At 44.3% G+C, this 22,332-nt stretch overlaps 2 protein-coding genes across 2 annotated transcripts in view; one reads left to right on the top strand and one right to left on the bottom strand.

Moving 5' to 3' along the window:
* The window catches only part of HSCB (HscB mitochondrial iron-sulfur cluster cochaperone), a 169,224-nt gene that overhangs the window by 1,332 nt on the left and 145,560 nt on the right, over nt 1-22,332 (top strand). The window lies entirely within an intron of this gene.
* PITPNB (phosphatidylinositol transfer protein beta) lies at nt 1,445-21,479 on the bottom strand. Its single transcript, XM_052689495.1, has 11 exons — nt 21,388-21,479; nt 20,247-20,277; nt 19,361-19,506; nt 18,853-18,944; nt 18,272-18,279; nt 16,900-16,974; nt 15,719-15,802; nt 8,133-8,210; nt 6,714-6,824; nt 6,494-6,616; nt 1,445-3,271 (listed from the first exon to the last, which is right to left on the bottom strand). The coding sequence occupies exons 1-11, from the start codon at nt 21,405-21,407 to the stop codon at nt 3,221-3,223; spliced, it is 819 nt and encodes a 272-aa protein (XP_052545455.1). The 5' UTR covers nt 21,408-21,479; the 3' UTR covers nt 1,445-3,220.

The raw sequence follows: 22,332 nt of genomic DNA, 5'->3' as shown, positions 1-22,332 counted from the left end.
GCTCTGGGCAGCCTGGGCTGCTGGTTGGCCACCCTGCACATAGCAAGGGGTTGAAACTAAATGATCACTGTGGTCTTTTTCAACCCAGGCCATTCTATGATAAGGGCCATGCTTCATTGTCTCAGCTCTGACCATTTGGAACTGTTGAAGTCCCCAGGAGATATTTGTTTTTAAAATCCATGGCTTAAAGGGTTTGACTGTGTTTTCTAGCAATGAGTGACTTCTGCGACTGGCATTTCCTGGCTGCAATTTAAATGCTCAAGAGATAGGAATACACTTTAATTGACTGAATGCTATTTATATTTCTATTGTGCTAAAAGTTTATGGCACAGTCTTAAAATCAGAGCAGTCCAAGCGCCACCTGCTCCTCCTCCCAACACAAACACATGCAAAGAGGAAAAGTCACAGCACGAACTCACAGCCTTCACAAATGCCAATCAGTTAAAAACATGGGGCTAACTCACAAGAAAAATGGCAGTACCTTCACGGAGCAGCACGTTATCTTCATACATCTCACTTTCTTAATGTTGTATCAGCAAAAAGCTCCTGTGCTTCCCTGTTCTTCTCAATGAAACACAGGCACTCCTTGCGAGTCCATTCAGACCGCGCTCCTACGTGCAGCCAAGCGACGGGTTTGAAAGGTTACTGCAGAATATGGTTCACAGCAGTCTACTGCAGTGAATAAATATCATGTTTACATACCCATTATAACAAAACCATGTTACACTTCCACTGCTTCATGTTGGTTTGCCATCTGGAACTTCAACAAGCTGAGAAAAAAGAAAAAGAGAGAGAATTCAGTTTTGCATTTACAAAAAGGAGCTGTACAAGTTTCGATTTACAGCAGCAGAAACCCATCCACACACAGTCAGAGCTGCATCCCCGTTGGCACACAGCCTGCCTGGTGTGCAGGGCTCGGCCACACTGCGTGTGTCTGCTGTGATGGGACAAGGGGAAACGGCCTCAAACTCAGAGGGGAGAAGGAGATTGGATGTAAGAAGTTTTTACACTGAAGGCCATTCTGTCTGCACAGTGGGACCATTCCTTCCTTGCTGGGATAGGATACAGGGTGAGCAGCACCTGTGACAGAAGAAGACAGCCACAACCACAGCACTGCTGAGTTCCAAGCATATCGCATGGAAGTGTCTGCAAAATGCTCAGCCTGGCAGATTGAAACACACACTCATAACATACAAAGAAAAGCACCTGCTCCATATTCCAAATGGCCACAAGGTTCCAGCCAGGAGTCACTTCGCTCCGAATCCCAAACCAAACTTCTGACCCAACCCCTCTCCCCCACTGCTGCTAACATTGAAGCACACATTTGAGTCACAACACCGTACTGCATCCACAGAGGACTCCCACCTTCCTACACAGCCCGATGCAGCTAAGCACCAGTTCATGATCAAACCACAACTGCTAATACCTAAGACAAGAGACGGAGCATTTTATCATCAAATTTATTGAAACGTCATTGAGTTTCGCTGGAGGTCACACCAAAGTCTGCCAAAGTCAACTAAATGCTTTACATTCACTACAAGATTCTCTCAGATTTTCACAACTAGTTCTGTTATTTGTGAACTTGTAGGGCCCCTTTCCCTCTGTGTTATGAGTCCCATAAATGACAGCAAGACTTGTATTCTACCACTGAGAAGGAGCCTTTCAGTTTCCAGGCTTGCAACAGCCCTCCTTGCAGCAGAGCTGTTAAATGGAAGTGTGTGCACATATGTCCACATATCTATTTACAAAACCAACCTCCTGCTGTCACAAATATCCATCAAACTGTTCATCGAGAAAGGGAAAACAGGGAACCCCCCCCCACTGCAGCACGGAGGATGAAATCACTCAGGAAAGCTGCCCAACCCTGGCAGCAGTGGGTGTGCTCACCTGGCTTCAAGTTCAGGCAGATTTTGTCATTGACACAGAGGAGAAATCAGATTGCTCCTTCAGTAAGCAGAGTAAGTAAAAAAATGGTTCAAAATAGAATGGAAGTGATATTATAAAGATGGAAGCTTAAGCAAGGTTTGTCCTACCGAGGTTACTGGGAGGAAATCAGGCAGCAACAGAACTTTACCTACCTAGTGTTTCTAAAGTAGTTGGCTTCTGATCTAGCGAGCATTTTGGTAATACATGTCTATGAGATGCTCTACCTCCATATCTTAAAAAACGCTGAGGATGTTTTCCTATTTGAGAGTTATCTACAGATGTCTTTATTACACTGCTTCTCAAGCATCTACTGACAAACATCAGAGAAACACGTTAGATGCTACAATTTAAACTTTCATCATACCTGAAAGTATACATTTCTTTTTAAAGTGTATTTTCAACATGAAAAGAGCTAAAAAATCACCGTTATATTCCATTGTGTGATGTGTGTGAACTCAAGACAATTTGCATAACTTCCAAAGTGAACCTCTGGAAAACAGCACTTTCATTATCAGCATTACGTTAGAGAAGGTCTCTGCCTTTGCTGGCACAGCGTGGCGAAGAGGAACTCGATGCATCTTCTTGCTCTAGAAAGCTGCTTCTGGAAAATTTCAAATTGCAAGCAGTTTATAAATCACAAGCCGTTTTTCCTTAATCTTGCCAATTTTAATGAAGAAAAAACATTCGCATTTCAATGTACAAAAGTCCAATAAAACACTTTTTTTTTTTGCTTTGTGACTGGTGGGTAAAGGTTGGGTCAAACTTATTGAACAGTAAAAGTCTTCCAATTTCCACTGTGAGCAACTTCGTTCTGATTTGCCTAGAGGAGAACGACCACCCAGAAATAAATAGCTATAAATACATTCATTGTTCCTATTTCAAAAATTATCCACATAGGGAAGACACAAAATTGAAGTTAACTTGTTGGAATCCGTTTCTTTACAACGGGACGGGGCCGAGGTGTAGCAGAGTGACTCAGAACAGGGGGGAAAAGAAAAAAAAATAGGGCATAAATTGGTCCAGTATTGACATTCATGAAACATATCAGTTAAGAGAATTCTGCCGTTAATTCGACCTTTAAATGACTCTACTCAGTTGATTTTTATTTGCTTCAGGTATACATAATGAAAGCAGTTTCCTTTGCATCTTTGCTGAGGACAGGTATAGTAGTACCCTGGAGACACTGTAACAACCCCCTTCAGTATGCATGTGCGTATATATAATTATATACAAATAATCATGCATCCACACACACATTGTAATGCGACACTGCATGTGACGGTTAAATCCATCATCATTCATCGTTGGCAGCACTTGTTCCTCTGACTTGGCCTTGATTACGTAACTGTGGAGAAAGAAAACGCACAAGGTAAGCATTAAAAGCTCCTCGAAACATCAAGTGCCAAATAGGTAGCTTAATTAACCTCCAATTAAAACAGGGCAGGGCAGTCACAGCATCACCGAGACCGAGCAATTCAGAGCAAAGCAATGCAAGGTGTCCCAGGGCCCTCACACAGCACAGCAGACTTTACAGCTGCTGCTGCTGGGATCCCACCTGTGGCACTTCAGCAGTCACAGTGGGAAATACCAGCATTAACAGACACAAATACTCAGAGCTTTGCCAATCTCGGGAAATGCTGCTTTCTGCAGCATTACTACTTTTATGCAGTTTAACATTTAAAAATGGCTGTGTGGAACTGGATTTTAAGAGGTTAATGTGCTTTAAAAGGTGACAGTCCACAGCTTCCCTCAATAACGTGGATTAAGTCCACATATCACAGGATAGTGACTCCTGCAGGTTGTGCCCAGGAAATGATTTGCAGGCTTCAGAGCTCAGAGCCAGCACAGTGATGACAACAGGTCATGCACTTTGGGTTTCTGCACTAGCAATGCAGAAGGAAGCAGGTTCTATGGCCAGGGTGTAAAGGCATTCTGCCAACAGACCAAGCACCCGTGGTTGTTTTTACAGTAGTTGTGTGCAGAGAAGGTCTCTCATGTCCTCTGGACACAAAATGTCTCCTCCAGCTGTTGATCACATCAAGGTATTCAATCAGGAAGGAGCTCAAGGCCCAGAAGCATTATGTGGTATCGTTCTGCCAGCAATTCCCATATCATATATATCAGTCTCCTTTTCCATCCAGCAGTTGACTTACACAGCTTGATTTGCCTCAGAACCTACAGAGAACTCCTCTAGACGTCAGCAGCCAATGTGCCTCGAACGGAACCCTTCTTACGCATCTAAACGTAAAATAAAACTGTGAGCTACCATGTAAAGAACCTATCATGCTGTTGGTTAGTAAGAGAGAAGTCACAATCGACATGGCCAAGGCTACTCACCCTGGCCACGACCAAAACCAGCCTCAGCTGAAGGCTTTGGGAGGCCGGGTACACAGAGCAGGTTTGTTGGGGTGAGGGATGCCTGGGAACCACACAGCAGCTGTAAATGATGCTCCTTAGATTTTTATCAGCCTATGATGCCTCAGAACCACCCTGCTTGAAATGCTCAAGGACACAAGGTGTACCACAGTGCTTTGGCAGATGCTCTCCTACTATGCAGTGATTAGCTGATGTGTATGTAGTGAGCCACAGGTGCTCCTCACCTCCAGGAGTCAGATGTATAAATCACTATGTGATAGAAAAAAAAATGAGGAAGATGGGCTGGCATTGAGAAACTCTGGAAGAACACAGGTGAACACAGGTGAGGAGTCACAGAGCAACAAAAAAGTAACAAAAACAGAGAGCCTGACAATAAATAGTGGCTTAAGATGAAGAAGGGGACCAACAAAAGAACTGAAAAGTCCACAGAATCTGAGGGGAAAGAGTAACTTAAACTAGAATGAAGAAGGGGTGTTGGAGAGAAAGGGAGCAGCAAAAGAAAGCAGTGCATCCTGGGGAAATGCAATGCTGCCAACGTCACCACGCTTGTTTCCTGTGCTCGTCACACTGCATAACACAGCAGTGTCAAAGCTATTTCTCTGCAGGGATGGAAGCACAAAGACACTCTAGTCAATACTGTAGGCACTTCCCAGTAGTCCAGGTCATCTATTTAAACAAACCTCTATTTAAACAGGAAAAAAACCAAGATATTTCAGCAGTAGGTGCCCACTCCTCTCACATTTCACCATACTCACAGAAAAGCTGTGTTAGCAGTGTGAAAATGTGGCTTTTGCAAAAAGCAATGCACTGAAGTTCTTGAAGATAGTGGTGAGCTACCTGAAACATGCTAGCTGCACTGCTTTGCAAAACAAGAAAACATGAGTAGGTTTGACATTTAAAAACAAGGATAAGAAATCTGTGTGATCCATGAAAACACCTTTCCATAATCAGAAATACCCCACTGCCAATGAGAGTGCAATGTTTGCAACAGTGAGTGAACTCATTCTTCCCAGATCTGTAACAGGAGCTGCCAGGGCAGACTATCCCTCCAGCTACCTGAAGAGAAAAGGTGGTTTTACCAGCTCACACCACCTAGCCATTAGCACCAACAGCAAAAAAACACCTCTTCCAAATTCCAACATTTCCACACTGTTTGATAAAAACCAAACATCAAGCGGGGACAGAAGAATTACAGCTAGTTTTGGTTCTAAAAGATGTGCTAGGCTCAAACCATGAAAAAAGCACTTCCAAAACCACTGTCAACAGGGAGACAAAACCATGAGACAGTCTGTTTAAACAGGGCTGGCAGATGAAATGAGTAAAACCACGCTAAAAAGCAAGTGATAGCTGCAGGAACATTGTGCCCTGACACCACCAAGACAATGGAAGGAAAACAAGGTGAACAGGTTTTGGACATAAATGGGCAAAATGGGAAGGAAATAGAATGGACTCCACAAACTGGAGGACTAAAAAGGAAGAAAAGCTCACGTCAAAGGTCAGTTCTGGAAACAGACTGGAGAAGGCTTCTTGCTCAGCCTATGATGCTTCTCTATCTCTTAACAGAAAGCATACTGAACGTATCTAACAGATGGATTTCCTTCCAGACATCAGTCCAAAGATGGATTAAGCTATATATACTTGATCTTCACAGCCACTAAAGCACGTACGTTGATAAGCCCATCCATTTTACTGGCTTCCTTTTTGCAAGTAAAATTCTCAGTTTTGCTGAGCTAACGAGGATGAGCACTGCGTTGTCACGTGATCTGAACAAGAACATTGCACAGCGTGCTTGAAAAGGAAAAGTAACCAGCTCCAATGATTAGAAATGAACCAAAGCAAACAATGCAAAACTGATGATGGCTCTGAGAAGTGGTAAAAAAAAGTAGTGAAGGTGATTTTGTGTGATGAGCATGAGAGCATAGATAAAGAGATGGGCAATGCAGGCACCCCAGATTTAGTGACAGCAGAAGCATTGACCTTAAAGCCACTTCCAGCCCACCACAACGCAGCATGCAGAAGCCTGAAGTGCATGGGTCTGCGCAGCAGAACCACTGGAGGGGCCACAGTGCTCATCAGCAGTTGCCCAAATGCACGCAAGGGAATGGATAAAGCTTCATAAAGCTGCAGTTCCCAAACACTCAATGGCATCACTACAGATAGCACACAAACATCAGCCTGAAGGTGCTCTCACCGCTTCCAGCTCCTTTTGAGTCTCATCCTCCATCCTCCTGATGTCCTCCATAGTCAGATCGATCCACTTGTCGATCCAACAGAACAGCTGGCGATGGAAGTTGGTAAATATCCTTTTTTCTTGCTTTAAGAAGATAAGAAAGCATTACATGAGAGGCCTGCTTCCTGCCACCCGCCAGCACAGCGACTGCAGTTCTTTACTCTCAACATGAAGCACTTACCTTCTGTATAAGGTTTTCCACTTTGTTCTGCAGTCCCCACCATTTAAATTTAATCGTCACCAACTTGTAAGCACACATTTTAGGGCACTCTTCATCAGTTGCTAGCTCTTTCTGTTTATGGATAATTGGAAAAGGTTTGTTTTTTTAATTCATTTCAGTGAAATGCATTTAATATTACTCTACATCTTAGTAAATGACTGCACTAACCTCAACACAGAGTAGCAGGGATTAACAAATAACTGAGTTACATCCATACCTATCTTATATATCTATAAGACAATTCAATTAATGCAGCAAATATATATTTTAAATCTGTTTTAGCATTGATTCCATTTCCATCACTTCCACTGCAATATACTTCCTGAGGTTTTGAGGGGACAACAAAGCTTAATTACAACAGCTAGTCCCAAATTATTATATACTTCTGGGGCTATTACCCAAAGGCAATTATAATCTGAGCTGTATCAATTTTCTCAACATAATGGTGGAAAACATTCACTCCAGAAAAGATGCAGATCACAAAACTCACATCATCACCCCCAGAGTTTACTTCTCACAAAAACACAAAACAAATCTGATTTGGTTCTGCTTTTCCATATACTACAAAAAGGAATCAAACCCTGGCACGCTCTCCCCTATTCCTCTCTCCCTCACCTTTCTTCCCTGGAGATGATGGCAGAAGGGTTTGCTCTTAGCCATACACAGAAACTGCCTCTAATTCCTACTTTCTTATCACAGTTTCTACTTCCAAACAGGTTTGAAGCACCCATAACATCACAGATGCTGTTTTTCCTACAATTCATGCAGCCAAGTTTACATATCAGAAGCAACCACGTCCTATTTTTTTTAACAGCAAGTTAGGTTACTCCAAGCCTTGTAGAAGAGGAAAATTAAAGGAGAAACAGGGAAGCAACTCAACCCAAACCTCTGCATGTGAATAATAAGCAGTACAATGGGAAGACCATAGATTTATATTCTGCCTGAGATGTTGGTTCCTTCCTCCTGAGGCAAGGAGCAAAGACTGGTATGGAAAAGCCCTGTGAGGGCTGTGTGACCCAAGGACAGAGAGAAATTACTTTTTTTTTTTTTTAATAAACATCTGCAAAAGGAGGAAAACTCAATGCCTGGAACCAGCATGCAATTTATAATAGTGTACACTCAGAGGTCTTGAATACAGATAACACTCACCCAATTTAATTTGCACTGGTTTAATTTAGTAGTGATATTGAACAAGCAGCAGACAGTAACTTTGCTTATTAATACATCTGGAACTTTAAATGAATGCACAAGAACAGAAACACCAAAAGCCTGCCCTCTGTTCTAGCACTAACACCAAAGTGCTGGTCTCAAGAGGACAGGCAAACGTTTTTTTTCCTTGCTGATGACACTTCATAAGGCTGTAAAGCCAGTTCTTCTTACCTTCCAGTTTGGCCCCAAAGGTCCTCTCTTGGTCTTAACTGACTGGAATAATGCAGGGTCTTCATCAGCTTTGTAGTCCTATAATATAAAAACAAACAAGCCTGAGTGTCGGAAAGAAGCAGCTACAATAAAGCTCCTGCTCATGGCAACCAAAGTGATCCAGCCAACAGCTGGGAGCAGTGAGTGGAGCAGGTTTTGAGTCTGGTTTGAATTGGAGTGGAAAACTCCATCACACCAGCTCGCTTGCTGCCCGTCACCAGCAGTGCTCCTGATGTATTTACAGCAGAACAGCACCCTGGGCCTCCTCCTCTGTCCCAATTTGTGCGCCCTTGTGCTGGGCACTGTGTGCCATAGGCACAATCCTCTCAGTTTTGTAAACTGTGTTTGGTGGGGAAAGGAATAATAACACTGAAATCAGAATGCTGATGTTTTCCAAACTGCAACACACGTCTACTTCTGAACCATTGATCAGAGCAGAAAGGGAAGAAGGCATGAGTGAGCTAACTTGAGAAATCAGGACCAGGATGACCCCAGCCTGCAAGGCACACTGCTGGCCAAGGCACAGAGCGAGCACAAGGCAGCAGCTCCTCTGGCACTGCATTACAGAACAGGCACCACTACTTACCAGGTCAGTCATACACAGTGGGAACGAAGCCATTAGCAAAAGAGCTGAGAGCTGAGAAATGCTCCTAGTGCATGGAATAGCTCACTTTTACTGATGAGGTGTATGGAAATGATTATTTCAGAGAGACATTTATTTGGGAATTAGGACAGGTTAGAAACCCCTGACCTTGGTATCCAGGACAAGAAAGATTTACATGACGTATGGGAAACATGTGCCTAAGAAAACCACTGCACCCAAGTAGCCAAAGAGAACTGTAAAAGTTTAAATGACTTCTAAGCAGGACGAGAACTCAGTGGGTGCTACAGAAAAACCCAGGAACACTTAGCAAAATTAATGTGCAGTTTTAAAAGACAAATTTTGATGAGGACAAAATGTGCAGAGCACAGAACGAAAGAAACACTGCCAGGAAAGCAGCTGCTGGGATTCCCCAATCCTGCATCACAGAACAATCACAAAGAATCCCATCCACAAATTGCTTTAAAGATGAATTAAAACTAAAGCTTCATCTTCCTACTGCATCCCTGGACATGGAAAATTCAATCCTATCCGCTTCAAGATACGAATAATTGTAAGAAAGGCTCTGTGAGCACCAGAATTGCAGTAGTGCTCCTTATGAGGCACAGCATCCAAGCACAGTGCCTTGAGAACTGCTTTCCAACTACAGCAGCTGCACACACACACAAGATAACCCCAGCACTGGCACACCATGGAGCAGGGCTTACCAGGCTGGGTCACACAGGAGTCCATCTGATCTAATATCCTGTCTCAGTGGCCAGTAACAGATGCTGCATGGAAGGATGCACACAGCGCATGGGCAGATCTAGCAATCCAAGGAACAAGAAGCTGGCTCCTCGCTTATGTACTTCATTTGTAGGTTGGTTTTATAGAAAGCTCAGTGTTTTTGCTGTCAGATGCACTGAAGGCCCCATACAACCCACTAGTTAACGGATTTAGAAAGCATTAATAGATGTTCAGATCTTTCAAATATATATAAATGGATTGCTTTTGCTAGAAGCATGATTCAGAAGACCTCCAACCGCACTGCTGGCGGATATATTTTCACTGTGACCACAAGGCAGCATTTTCTTCTATTTTTCCCTCTAAATTGAAACAATATATTTATACAAAGAGCCCAAATAATAGCCAGGCAGCTTTAGCAGGGCACTCCCACAGGTACTAAGAGAATTCTTTATCCACCACACAGGAGTAATTTGAGGACTCAGCACAAGCACCGCATGTTAACACTGAGAATCCAGCAACACGTGTATGCAGGTCCTCCCCAGGAGGAGAGCAACATTTGTTCTTTAGGAAAGCCCCGTTCATTTCTGATTTTACTGGACCAAGGCACGTCCTTTTTATGAGCACCAACATGAGCAGTATTTCCTCACATACAACACGCATGGCATGCAGAGCAGAGCACTAACTCCCAATTACAGCTGCAAGCAGGCAGCAGCACAGGGCACGAGCCTGCTGCCTCCTTAGCACTGCAGCTCCTTTAGGAGCCAGCAAGGTGAGCACAGGGGCACAGCCACACTGATTGCCACCAGCTGCAGACTTCTCCTCCCATTAGTGATTTCCAAACACTGTGGGTGAAATCAGCTGCAATCTGCTCCAATCCTCAGGTCCACAGCACATTCTGAAGGCTTCATCTTATGTCTGTGAATAGATATTTCTAAAACAACTCCTGGCTGGAAAAAAAAAGGAATTTTCTTTACAGGTAAATCAAGAAATACATTTAAGTCCTTACAACAATATATTTTTAGATAAATATATTTCCTACTCTAAAATACTGGTTATGACTGCCTGTCAACCCCACTCAAACACCAGAATAGAAGATACGGAACAAAGGCAGCAAGCTATTGCAACATATCAACAACTTTCTAACCATCAATGCTCTTATGCTGCATTTGAGGGTATGAGAGACCAACAGCATATACTTCACTCGCAGTCATTAAGGTGAAGGATGTGCAATTAACACGTTAAAAGATATACATTGAATACATGGGGCCCCAGAGCAGGTCTGTCCCATTCACTCAGTGCTTCCTAATACTTTCATCACCTGTGATGCCTTTCCACTCATTCCCAGTGAAAAACTTTATTAGGACAAGCACAGCATGCTCTGCACATGGCTCTGAGCAACTGGATGGCTGTGAGCACTGCTGGAGCTGTGGGTGTCCCTGAGCACTGCAGGCAATGGGATCAGATGCCCTTCAGGAGTCCCTTCCAACTCAAACCATTCTATGATTCTGTGCTACTCTCCCACTCCTGTGGCATTACTTGTAGCACAGAAATAAATGCTATAAGTAAAAGGTAGGAGCGAAATAAAATTCAAAGAAAAGAGATGAGTCATGGTAACATTGTAGAGACCACATACAGAAGACTTTTCAAGAATCACACCACATCCTGTTAGACCAAAGCCTAGAAGGACAAGAGAGCACTGCAGGAACTCCTCACAACACACAAACCCTACCAGCATGCAAGCAAGTCAGCTGGACTGGAGCCAGAGTACAAATAAACAGCAGTTCTCTGCAAAGTTTAAGGAAAATATCTGTGCAGCAAGTGCTTAACTCCTGACAGCAACAAGTCCTTCTTAGGAAGAAAAACAGGCAGCAGTTGGAAGAAACATTACAGCTAAAAAGCCCCGAAGCTCTCCTGAAAACTAGTCAGGCAGGCATGAGATGCAGCTGAGTAAGAATATAGAGAAGTAAAAATCCTTTCTGAAGAAATACACAGATGTTGTTTCATGTGTACTTCCTGCTTAAAACCGCAATTCAATACACATGAATGCAACAGACTGCAATAGAGAATTATTCAGAGACCGTGAACCGTATCCAATAAAGCAATAATTGCAGCACACCCTCAATTCAGGTGTTTCTTCACAGTTCATTGCCCACCAACGCTAAAAGTTACTCTGAGATGCATCAGCGTAGTGGGAATAACATCATCAGGTGGTGCCACCTCTTCGCCCCCTCGTCCAGTGACACCCACCAGCAGCAGCCCATACTTTCACACACCTGCCTCACCTGAGCACCAAAACAAAACAAGCCTGAAGCCCCACGCCTCATGTTTCAGTAAACTCAGCGTTCCCTTATTCAAAATAAGCATCCTTATTTATTTTTCAGATGAACTGAGAGGTTATGATGTACACAAGACGCACCAAGACTATTACCAACACAGCACACGATACTACGCTTCTGGCCTGCTAATAACGAACTTTTTAACGCCTATCACATCACAAATTGAGTCCAAACTGGGACAGATCCACCTTGCTTTCAGAGAAAACAGTTTTTTCAGTCAAGAAACTTTTAAAATTCTTCTACAGACTACGAAAGGATGTTTCCTATGTGATATATTTACTGAAACTGTAGAGCCAGGGGGATCACAGAATCATAGAATGGCTTCGGTTGGAAGGGACCCCAAGGATCATCAAGTTCCAACCCCGCTGCCAGTGCACAGACAGCCCATATTTCTTGCTCTTAGTTCAAGCATTAAATACTGACTGCCCTGTATGAAACTGTACTTTTAGAACACTGTTTCAAGCAATATAATGATCCAGTATGACCTAGAAGAAGACATCTAACCACCTCTTCACTGTACAGAAACAGCTATAAATCTGACTTCAATTCCTTTGTTTTTGCTACACTCCAGCTTCACACAAATTGTTTCCAAAAACGCAGACTCTTGTGATGTTAACTGAGTGTTCAATTCTGCTTAGTCTTTAAAAAGTCTTATTCTCCTGGGAAGTGATTTTTGTATATAAACCACATAAAGCTGCTTTGATTGTATGCTGGAGATGATTAAGAGGCCAGGGTTAAATCTATACCTGAAGAAAGCCACAGATGTTGCCCAAATTATTTCTATACATACTTAAACAAGCACAAGTTAGCATATGCATACCATCAGTACCTTTAGGAAATGCACTGCTTTTTGTATTTATGCTGATTGCAGCTCTGAAACTGAAGTAATCGTCACACTACAATGCTTTGGCCAAGGTTCAATCACTGAATGCAAGGGTACATCTTGAGTGTATTTATCAAACTTTTACCAAAATTGGATTTTAAAAATGCAGCTTGCTTCCTTCAGTCATGCTGTTATCCCAAGTAGCACAACTGGGTTCTTTTTGACAAAAAATAAAGAAATGTAAATAAAACAAAGGCCAGAAAGTGCAGATTTTCACCACGGAAGAGACTACCAGTCTGGGTCAAGGAGAATTCCCTGCTGGCCAACACTGAGCTGTTGAAGAAAGGGGGCAAATAAGAGGTGTGAGAAGGGTGCCAGCTCATGGGTAACTCACAGCAGGATCTACATTCAGATAAAACTTCATTCAACAAAGCAGTGACGTGATATTCAAAGTCAGCACTCTGCAAAATGGAATGTCTAAGGGATGAAACGGAAACGCAAACCTGAATCATGTGGTGGAAGCTGGTCCCAAGGATACCTACACTATCATGGGTCCTACTGTGAATCTTAACCTAAAAGCACTTTGCTATGGCCAAAAATGGTGTTAGAGTCACTACAAAAGGAAGAGAACATAGAAACAGAAGAGGTGACCTGAGACTCTGGATTAAACCATTCCATGTTTATAGTTCTGACACTCTGTAGACCAAACATTCAAAAGGAGGAAAAAAAAAAAAAGGAGGATAATGTACTGAAAATAGTTTCAAGGACTTTCACATATGAAATGGTTTCCATGTGAAGACGGATGGAGAGACAGCAGACCTGGGAGAGATGTGATGGAGAGGAGGTGGGGGAGGACAGTGGGAGAATGGTCAAAATCTGTAAGAATTCTGCAGAAAGTATAAAAAGGGGCACAAAATGAACTGAATGATGAGGCAGGCACGTGCTGTGTCTCTGTACCAACAAACACTCCACAGAATTCACGAGGCTACAAACGGTTTCAAAATGGATTAGATGCACTCACGGGAATGGAAGTTCCTACCAAAGGGCCAGATGTAAGCAGGGGTTCTGGAAGTCTTTTAAACAGATTGATCTTTCCACAGATATGCACCTCTCAGCTTTTTGTATTCTATGCTTCCCAAGTGCCTTATCCTTCCACACGTCACTGCTACTGGCCCCTAACAGGATACTGGGTTAGATGGATCTTGATCCTGAGCCTAAAGTACAGCTTCTTTTAGCATACCGCCATCTGTCAGTCTTCAGTACAAAGGAAACTGCAATATGAAGGCAAACCATGGCACACAGCACTGCAAGAGGGCATACAGCATAAGCAGTGCTGTTCCCTAACAGTACTCCAAACAGAATAAATATGTAAGATCAAGGAACATCAATAATAAGCACCTTTATTTACAGGTACTGCGACTGAGAAAGCAACCTGACAGATGACAGCATTGTTGTTGTCTGCCACAATTCCAGGCATGGAATAGGGAATGCACAACATACATTTACCTGCCAGGTCAGCTCTAAGGTCATATGGAACGTCTGAAAGAACAAGGGGCAGCAAAATGATTCCTCACTGCACTACAATAGGCGAGGTACATTTCGTTTGCTTTACTGGGAGGTTCTCCAAACAGTGTATTTTCACACATGTAAACCCACAGATCACCCATTAAACATCAGTTAAGCAGCAGGTTATACACTTAAGTTGGCAACAGAAATAGCAATTTATGAAACACGCCTTTCCCATTCACATACCACTGTGGCCTTTTCCCTCTTTCCTTTACTTGCCTGCAAAGGAGTTCTCTCTCACAGTGAAAGATATCCAAGTATTTATTTTTTGGAAAATAACAATTAAATAGTTTCAAGAACAGCTGCTTGCACAAAACCAGCACAAAATTATCACGTGAACACAAACAGGCCAGTGTTGGTGTAAGCCAGAAATTAGGACAAGCACTTTATAGTGAAGGTGCCCTCTGAAGTTGTGTAAACCTGCGTGTAGAATCAATGTATCCTACCTTCTTACATCAGTCACACACAGTGAGTTGCTTAACAATTGGCAATGCAGAGGAACAGAATGGGAACTATCACAGACCTGAAGGGCTGCCCTGTAAGCGAAATCCCAGCAAGGCAGATAAAGCTGAATACATTTCTTTGGGTATTTACTCCAGTGAAATTTCACATTATCAGATTTAAGGCATCTTTTCTGTGTAAGAAGATGGAGGCCTGTGTTCCTAGCACTGAACTTTGCCACTCTCTCTTCTTCATCTAGCAGCCAGCTTCCACCACTGCACACACTCCTCTTTGTCTGGCATACAACTTCACTAAATAACCATGTGCCATTACTGATAAAATCTCTCCTAATTTTTTCCTTCCTCTACAACGATATTAAACTTCATACACTCAGGAAAAGGACCACAGACTCCCAAGGAGAGATTTCTGGGTGTATCCATAATGCTGATGGTCACCAAAGCAATTAATGATGAGGAAACAGAAAGAGTAATCCCACAGCTTTCAGAAGATACCAAAGTTCATTTCTTGAGAATTGTTTGGATAAAAGGAGTTTAAAACTAAAGTCTAGTTTTTAATGGCAAAGCCTGACAGCTCCTCTCGAGATTGCCTGAACCACAGAGTGAAGGATGGGTTGGGGGACAGAGAATTTCTAATCAAAAAGTAGCAGCAGAAGCACAACAGGAGCTTGGTGGAAATGCTGCTCTATCTCACGTTGGACAGCTGGGGCAGGTTCTTGCTCTTGCCTTCACACGCTGACATGAGCACACAGATCCCTGCTCCATCTACTCAATTACTTTGTCTACAGCTGGAAATAAAAACAACACCAGCAGTCTGTTGATTTTCACGTCTGTGTCTTGTAACTGAGAGTCAAACCCAACAGTTTAAAATTGTCAACGCAATTCCTAAGCATGAAGCACAGGAAAGAATTATTCAACATAATTGTATCTGTTGGATAAAATCCACACCACTTCCAGCTCATTCACAACAACCAGAAAGCACTGACAGAACGAGCAGCACGCTGTGCCCCCACCCCAACATTAGCATGTTTACTTACTCCTGGTTCTACTTGAGTTCTGTCTGCAATGTCAATATGGACAACTTCAACACTCTTCCACGTGTTGGGATCTAAATTGTGCACCTGCAAAAGAAAAAGGAGTGGTTTTGATGCCACAACCTGATGCAGCAAGTATATTTTATTCTGGACCTCATGAAGGTAGAGTGTGTTCTCAGAATCTGTGCTTTCTTTCTCTGCTTTCCTACAAGGGAATTATTTCTTTAGTTCAATTAATTCACTAAACAATTTTAAACCAACACAAAGCCTTCAGCTCCTGTGCTTTCATGAGACCAGATTTAAAATCAAGCTGTATTCTTTGTATTCATCACAGCTGATGAAATTGAGTTCTAATTAGAAATGTCACCCATTCAGCAAAATGGTTCTATTTAGAAAGAAATCTTCACAAGTTCCAAAGTGCAAATATGGCAGGTCTCAATAACCTGCCTACCTTTAGTCAGTTCTCTAAAGAATAGGCCTTCCTCTAGTATGCTTCAGATGAATGCATGCAGGATGAAGCTACACATTGATCTAAGCATGCTATTAACTTCACATCTGTTACCTGTATGGCACACCTGAACTTACAATTAAAGAAGGCAGAGCTGTTCAAGAAATACCCTCCTTCTCTGCAGCACATCCTTTCTTTAGGATGAAGCAATTCACCAAAGCACTGAGAACACATTGACCATCCTTCCCCCCCAAATGCTCTGCAAGTACATTTGTCAGAAGAGGTCTCCTGAAGAGACCCATGAACTGAATGAAGCATCAACACAGGAAAAGAAGACCTCCAGTCCAGAAAACTTACAGCTTAAGCTTCAATAAATAGCCCTACAGAAACATCCAAAAATAAACCATAATGTCAGTTTCAAAGTCACTGGCACTCCTAAGAGAAAAGAATATGAAATTAAAAGTTCCCACTTCCTAAAAACCTCTGTTAATGTCAGTGAGAATCAGATGTCTGCACTGATATTAACATTAAAAACAAAAAAGAAATTCCTCTTTTTTTTTCTACCTCTTTAGATGAGAAACCCTGATCACCTCAGGATTTGAATAACACTTTCTGTGTAAATGACTGGTTGGACTTTGAACGTTATACAGTGATTATCTGCCATTACTGGATATGGAAGACCTTATTTGGCTGAAAGGAAAATATTACTAATGTTAGGTATCCAAACCCAACTCACGTTCTCTGACGTCCCCAGGTCGGGTTTGTGCCAGGTCTCGATTTTTATGAAGAAATCATCTTTCATGTATTCATTCTGTAAGAATTAAAACAAAAACCATGAGTTTGATTGTGCTCACTCAGCTTAACTCCTAGTTACACAGCGTAGGTACGTTTTACATAAGTGCAAATTTACATTTGCATAAAGCAGTCCTCACTAAGTCTTAACTAGCACACGTTCTATTTAAATTACAAAAAGAAACAGCCCTTTCTCCTGCACACAGAAGGTACAACGAGATAACCTGCCTCTGATGGGCAGTGCTGGTGGTGGGGGGTGGCTGCACTGAGTGATGCTGGAGGCCTCTTCAAACCTTGGTGATTCCAAGAGCAAGAAATCAGCTACAGCACCAAGTGCTCCATTGAAAGCAGTCCTACTGGTAAGCCCAGCTCGGTGCACACAAATAGCAGTAAGGGCGCTGTCACTCAGGATCCCTCTTCCTCAGCTCTGAAATTCTTTACTTCTACGTTCACAGCATTTTAAATGAATACTGCAACAAAGATGGAAAAATTCGACGCCAATATACTTCAGTTAATGAGACCATTCTGAGAGCTGGGTGACAGCTGACACAGAGCAGACGTTCACATATAGCACAGTTACGACCGTCGAGGTCTGGCTACCACCAAACCTTATGTCTACAGCCCAGCACAGAACACTTCTAATTTCAGAAGTAGAAAAGCAGACATCAGTGTGCACACATCATGGGGAAACAAGCCGAGCAGTTCAGCAACGTGTTTGCAGCACCTTATGCTGTACCCTCAGGGTGACAATCTGAACCAAGTCTGCATGCGAGCAGATAAAGGAATTTAACATCAAATGTACAAAGCTCCCTCAAACAGATCACCAAAATAGAGACACGGGATAATGAAGGCTTGCTGGTCTCTTTATCACACATTTTAAATAGCAAAAACCCCAACACCCCAGCTAAATTGGTCCACCTTGCTTCTCAGTTAACCCATTTTAACTGAGGCAGAATTTCACTTTCTGCAAAACAGGATTTCAGGGACTGATTATTCCACATTCAAGACCATAGAAAAAGCTGACTTAGCATTCTGTTCTTGGCCTGCCTTAACAAGACAGGCGTTACAGAGCTGTAACAGTAAGCAAAGATACAAAACATGATGCAAAAAATGAAAGCATTTCTTTGCCAAATCACAGTTCTTTCCAATTATAGCCAAGTAGTGACAAAGTAACAAGTTGTCCTGTGCCAGGAACCCCCACAAGGCATAGGTACGTGGCTGAGGCTGGCTTGCTGGAGTCAGTTGTAGCATTCACAACAAATAAAACATAATTCAGATCAATCCACCATAGCACTGATAGCAATTCAAACACTCACCGTCACAACTGGTCATTGGAAACACGTGGGATGAAAGGAAAAAAGAAACAAAAGCGTGATTAGATAGGATTGTTTATGAAACATTGCAGACAATGAATACACCACAGTGCTAAGAAACATTCAAGATTAGTCAGAGAGATTTTGGTGTGTGCAGTCAGCATGCTGCAGATTACAGCTTGCCAGCCCTAATTTTGGAAGTTTACTACAAAGTGATTCCAACTATTGAATAAAAACAACAGAACAGAGCCTACTCTTAAGGCTGCCAAAGTTGAAGTATTTCAATAACGCAGTCACCTCCTTTAAACAGACTACAAGGATGTACAGAAATTACTTGGTTTCTAACAGCTTCTGTTCTACACTCAAAGAAAGAGTGAGTTGTTAGTCTTGCACTAATGGCACTGCACTCTAAGGCTGCTTTTCATAAGCAGACCTTTTCAGAACAGGAGATCTCAGAAACACAACATTAAAGTGCAAAATGTGCTTTCTACTTGATGGCACCCACTCTGCTCCTAAACAATTTAAGACCATCCCTAAACACTAACAGCATGAGACACTTCAGCACAGAAGTAAGTGTCACCTACTTGTTCTACAGTAAGGATATGCGTTCCAGGCCTTCTCATGGAACACCAGGGAGCCTTCTGGAGCAATCATTCTTACAAAACCAGGAACTTTACTGTAAAAAACAAAAATTGACATGATTTAAGTTTATTTGCCAGCTGCAGAACCTCACTGATTTCTCCCACTCTAAAAAGAAAGGCATGTTCTACCCAAGCACAGCAAAGGTCACGATCCCTAAGTTACTCACAATCAGCTATGCAAGAACTCTAACAACATTACTGATCACAGAACAGTTAAGAGAACATTGCTGAAGGTAACAAGGAGGCTGTGGATGCCCCATCCCTGCAGGCATTCAAGGCCAGGCTGGATGTGGCTCTGGGCAGCCTGGTCTGCTGGTTGGCGACCTGCACACAGCAGGGGGTTGGAACCAGATGATCGCTGTGGTCCTTTTCAACCCAGGCCATTCTATGATCCTATGTAACCACAAGGTAATTAAGAGATGGTCCCAACCAATATCTATGTTTTCCTCACCTCTTTAAGTGATAGATTTTGTGAGTATATTGTCCCTTCTCATCATCTTTTTCATAAGGCTCGTTTATTAAGACTTGAATTCCTTCACCGCCTCCCGTTTCATTTTTGCTAGCTTCTGCCACCGAATAAAGTTGACCAACTTGATACTGGAAAGTTAAGAAAAGTGAGATTCAATATTTAAGTCAGGCAAAATGGCCAATGCACAGAAGAACTGCTAGCAGGAACACAATGAAATTAGGAAAGAAAAATAAAAGAAGCATTCATGACAACGTGACGATGGGGCAAAACACACCACCTCGATGCACCTCTTCCTTCACCTTAAGGCAACACACTGGTATGGATCCACCACCCTTCGTTCATCCCACATTAAAAACAAAGCATAGAAATTCTTCATGAAATAAAAGTTGTTTACAAGATTTTGAAATGATTGAATTCCAGCACCAGCTCCCCCAGATTAATACTTTTAACTAATTAGGTACCACCCTCACAGGACCATTTAAATAGCTGCCTTCAGATCTCAGAAGACCGTTCCCACTTTTGCCTTCAGGAAAAGCTTTGGGGTCACTGAATGCCTTGATCAGCAGGAAAATTCTGCTGCAGCACACAGTTGCACAATGTTTTTCTCTCACTCGTAAGCCATGGAGTGGCTCAGAAACAACTAAACGCTGCAGGCCTGTAGGCATCTGCCTCCTTTTGAAATTCACTGATCTGCAACAGGTTAGCTCTGCCTGACTGGTGGCTTACACACATGGTACCTTATGCACAGCTGAGCTGCACTGAGCTGAGCACAGGGAACATTTGGATCCAGGGCAGTCAGACTTAAAGAACACGTCGGCATCTTCCCATCCCTCCCCCCAGAGCCAGAACAGGTCAGATGAGGACATACCTCTTGCACTGAACATGGCAACACCACTCGGCTGAAAGGACAAAAAGAAAAATTAATACAATGAACTGTTAGGTTTCAGCAACAGTTATAAGCTGTAATAAACACAGTCAAGAAGGAAACATCAGCACGAGCTAACTTAGGATTTCTTTTCAGATGCACTGTACAACAGTACAGCTCTATGGGGACAATACGAGAAATCTGCGTGAAAGGATGGTCAAGGGGAGATGGGTGGGAATGTCAAAAGCTGCACAGAAGGGCAAGGAAATCCAAGCCCCATTTCCAGCTCTGCTGGAAACTCAGAGCTGCCAGCTTTTTTCACACGTGACGACAAACAGCCCTACCAGTGCCACAGACAGCAGAACACACACATGGGCCCTCAGAGCCTACAAATGAACGTTAGCAATTACAGCCGTTATGAGTCACTTAAAGAGCGGCGACGGCTCACGCCCATTAAGGTGGCAGCGGGACGGCACCGGGTGCCCCGAGGTCCCTCCAACCCGAGCCGTCTCGTGCCTCTGTCTCGCAGCTCCTACACACCTTCTTTATTTATCCCTGACGGGACAGGGATTCCCACGTGTGCCTTGCCGAACTACTTCCATTTCCACCTATAAAACCTTCCGAGAGAGATGGAAAACCAAATGGAAAAAAAAAAAAACAAGACAGCCGCCTTTGAGATCTGACCGCCTCAAACGTTTCAGCTCGGAAAGCGGAGCTCGCAGCTCACCGCGGGCTCGCCCAGCACGGCCATCAGCGCAGAGCTGAGCGCTGACTCGCCCGGCCGGACGCGCGGTGAGCACCAAACGAAACCGCGCCCCAGGCGGTAACGGAGCGGCTGCGGGACCCCGCGGTGCCGCCCCGAGCCGCTCGGATGGCCGCTCCTACCGTCCCTGCAGCCCCGCGCCCTCGATAAGGGAGCGGCCGAGGCGACGCGGCCCCGGGCTGGGGCGGGCCGGGCGCTTCCGGCGCGGCGGAGCCGAGGGAGGCCCAGCGCGCATCGGCTCCCGCCACGGCCCCACCCGGCTGCACCCTCGCGGCTCGGCGCGGCCCCACCGCCGAGAGGCGCGGGCGGCTCCAGCCGCTCTCCGGCAGCACCGGGCCGCGCCGCTCAAAGCCCGCTCGCCTCCCGGCCGCCCGCACTCACAATTCCTTGATCAGCACCATCTTCCCCGCACCGCCCCGTACTGCGCACGCGCGACCGGCGGCGCCTGCCCATTCCGCACGGTGCGCTTCCGAGGAAGCCCCTCCCCCTCTGAGATGGACGCCCAATCCCGCCGCGTCGTGCAGCCTTACTTCCGGTCCGCGCCTCGGTGAACCCGGGCACGGTGCGTGGCGCGCACGCGCCCGCCGCCACCAATCCGAGGGCGCGTGACTCACAGCAACGCCTCCACCTCACCTGCAGGCAGCCAATCGCGGCGCGCCGCCCCGCCCCGCCCGCCTCCAGCCCCGCCCCGCGTCCCCTCGGCCCGGCGGGAAAGGCGGCGTTGGCCGTAGGGTGCTTGGTGTTGGAAAAGAGCTCCGTCCAACCGTCAGCCCGTCCCCGCTGTGCCGTAAAGCCACCGGCGCCACATCTCCCAGCTGAACCGCCCTCGTATTCCACCCCTGTGAGAGCAAACCACCACACACAGCGCGGAGCAACACTGACACTCAGCGGGATAAATGCTTTCCCAGTTCCTCGTAATGAAATGTCACTGCGTTTGCGATTGTCTCAGAGCGAAAACGTGAAAGTCGGGTGCTGTGGAAACAAACCGCTCAGACCTGTGCCTTAGAAGCATGGCCCACGAGGCACAGAAATGCAGCAGGGCCGGGGCGCAGCACAGAGCTTCCAGAGCTCCCAAACATTCTGAATTTTCCTTTATTTGGTTTTTCACAACCTTGGCTCAGCCCATCCCGCTGCTGCGGCTCTTTCCCCATATGGACAACATTTGTCTCTTGTTTACTCAGCTAGCTGCAATGCACGCTCCCTCCAAAACCCTTCTTCTCTTTGTTTATACCCAGATCATTCCACACCACAGCATCATCTGAGGAGCTGCATCCTGCTGATTCCAGACCATGCACACAGACAAACCTCTTCAGGCCTGCAAATACA

Source organism: Tympanuchus pallidicinctus, unplaced genomic scaffold (genome assembly GCF_026119805.1).
Source record: "Tympanuchus pallidicinctus isolate F22 unplaced genomic scaffold, pur_lepc_1.0 scaffold25, whole genome shotgun sequence".
Classification (NCBI taxonomy): domain Eukaryota; kingdom Metazoa; phylum Chordata; class Aves; order Galliformes; family Phasianidae; genus Tympanuchus; species Tympanuchus pallidicinctus.
The sequence above is the reverse complement of the archived record's forward strand: the minus strand, read 5'-3'. Positions and strand labels throughout refer to the sequence as shown.

Coding starts and splice junctions, on each gene's coding strand:
- PITPNB (XM_052689495.1), bottom strand. CDS start 21,407: ATGGTGCTGATCAAGGAATT. Junction 18,945..19,360: donor AAAATCTATCACTTAAAGAG/GTGAGGAAAACA, acceptor TGTTTTTTACAG/TAAAGTTCCTGGTTTTGTAA. Junction 15,803..16,899: donor ACCTGGGGACGTCAGAGAAC/GTGAGTTGGGTT, acceptor TTTCTTTTGCAG/GTGCACAATTTAGATCCCAA.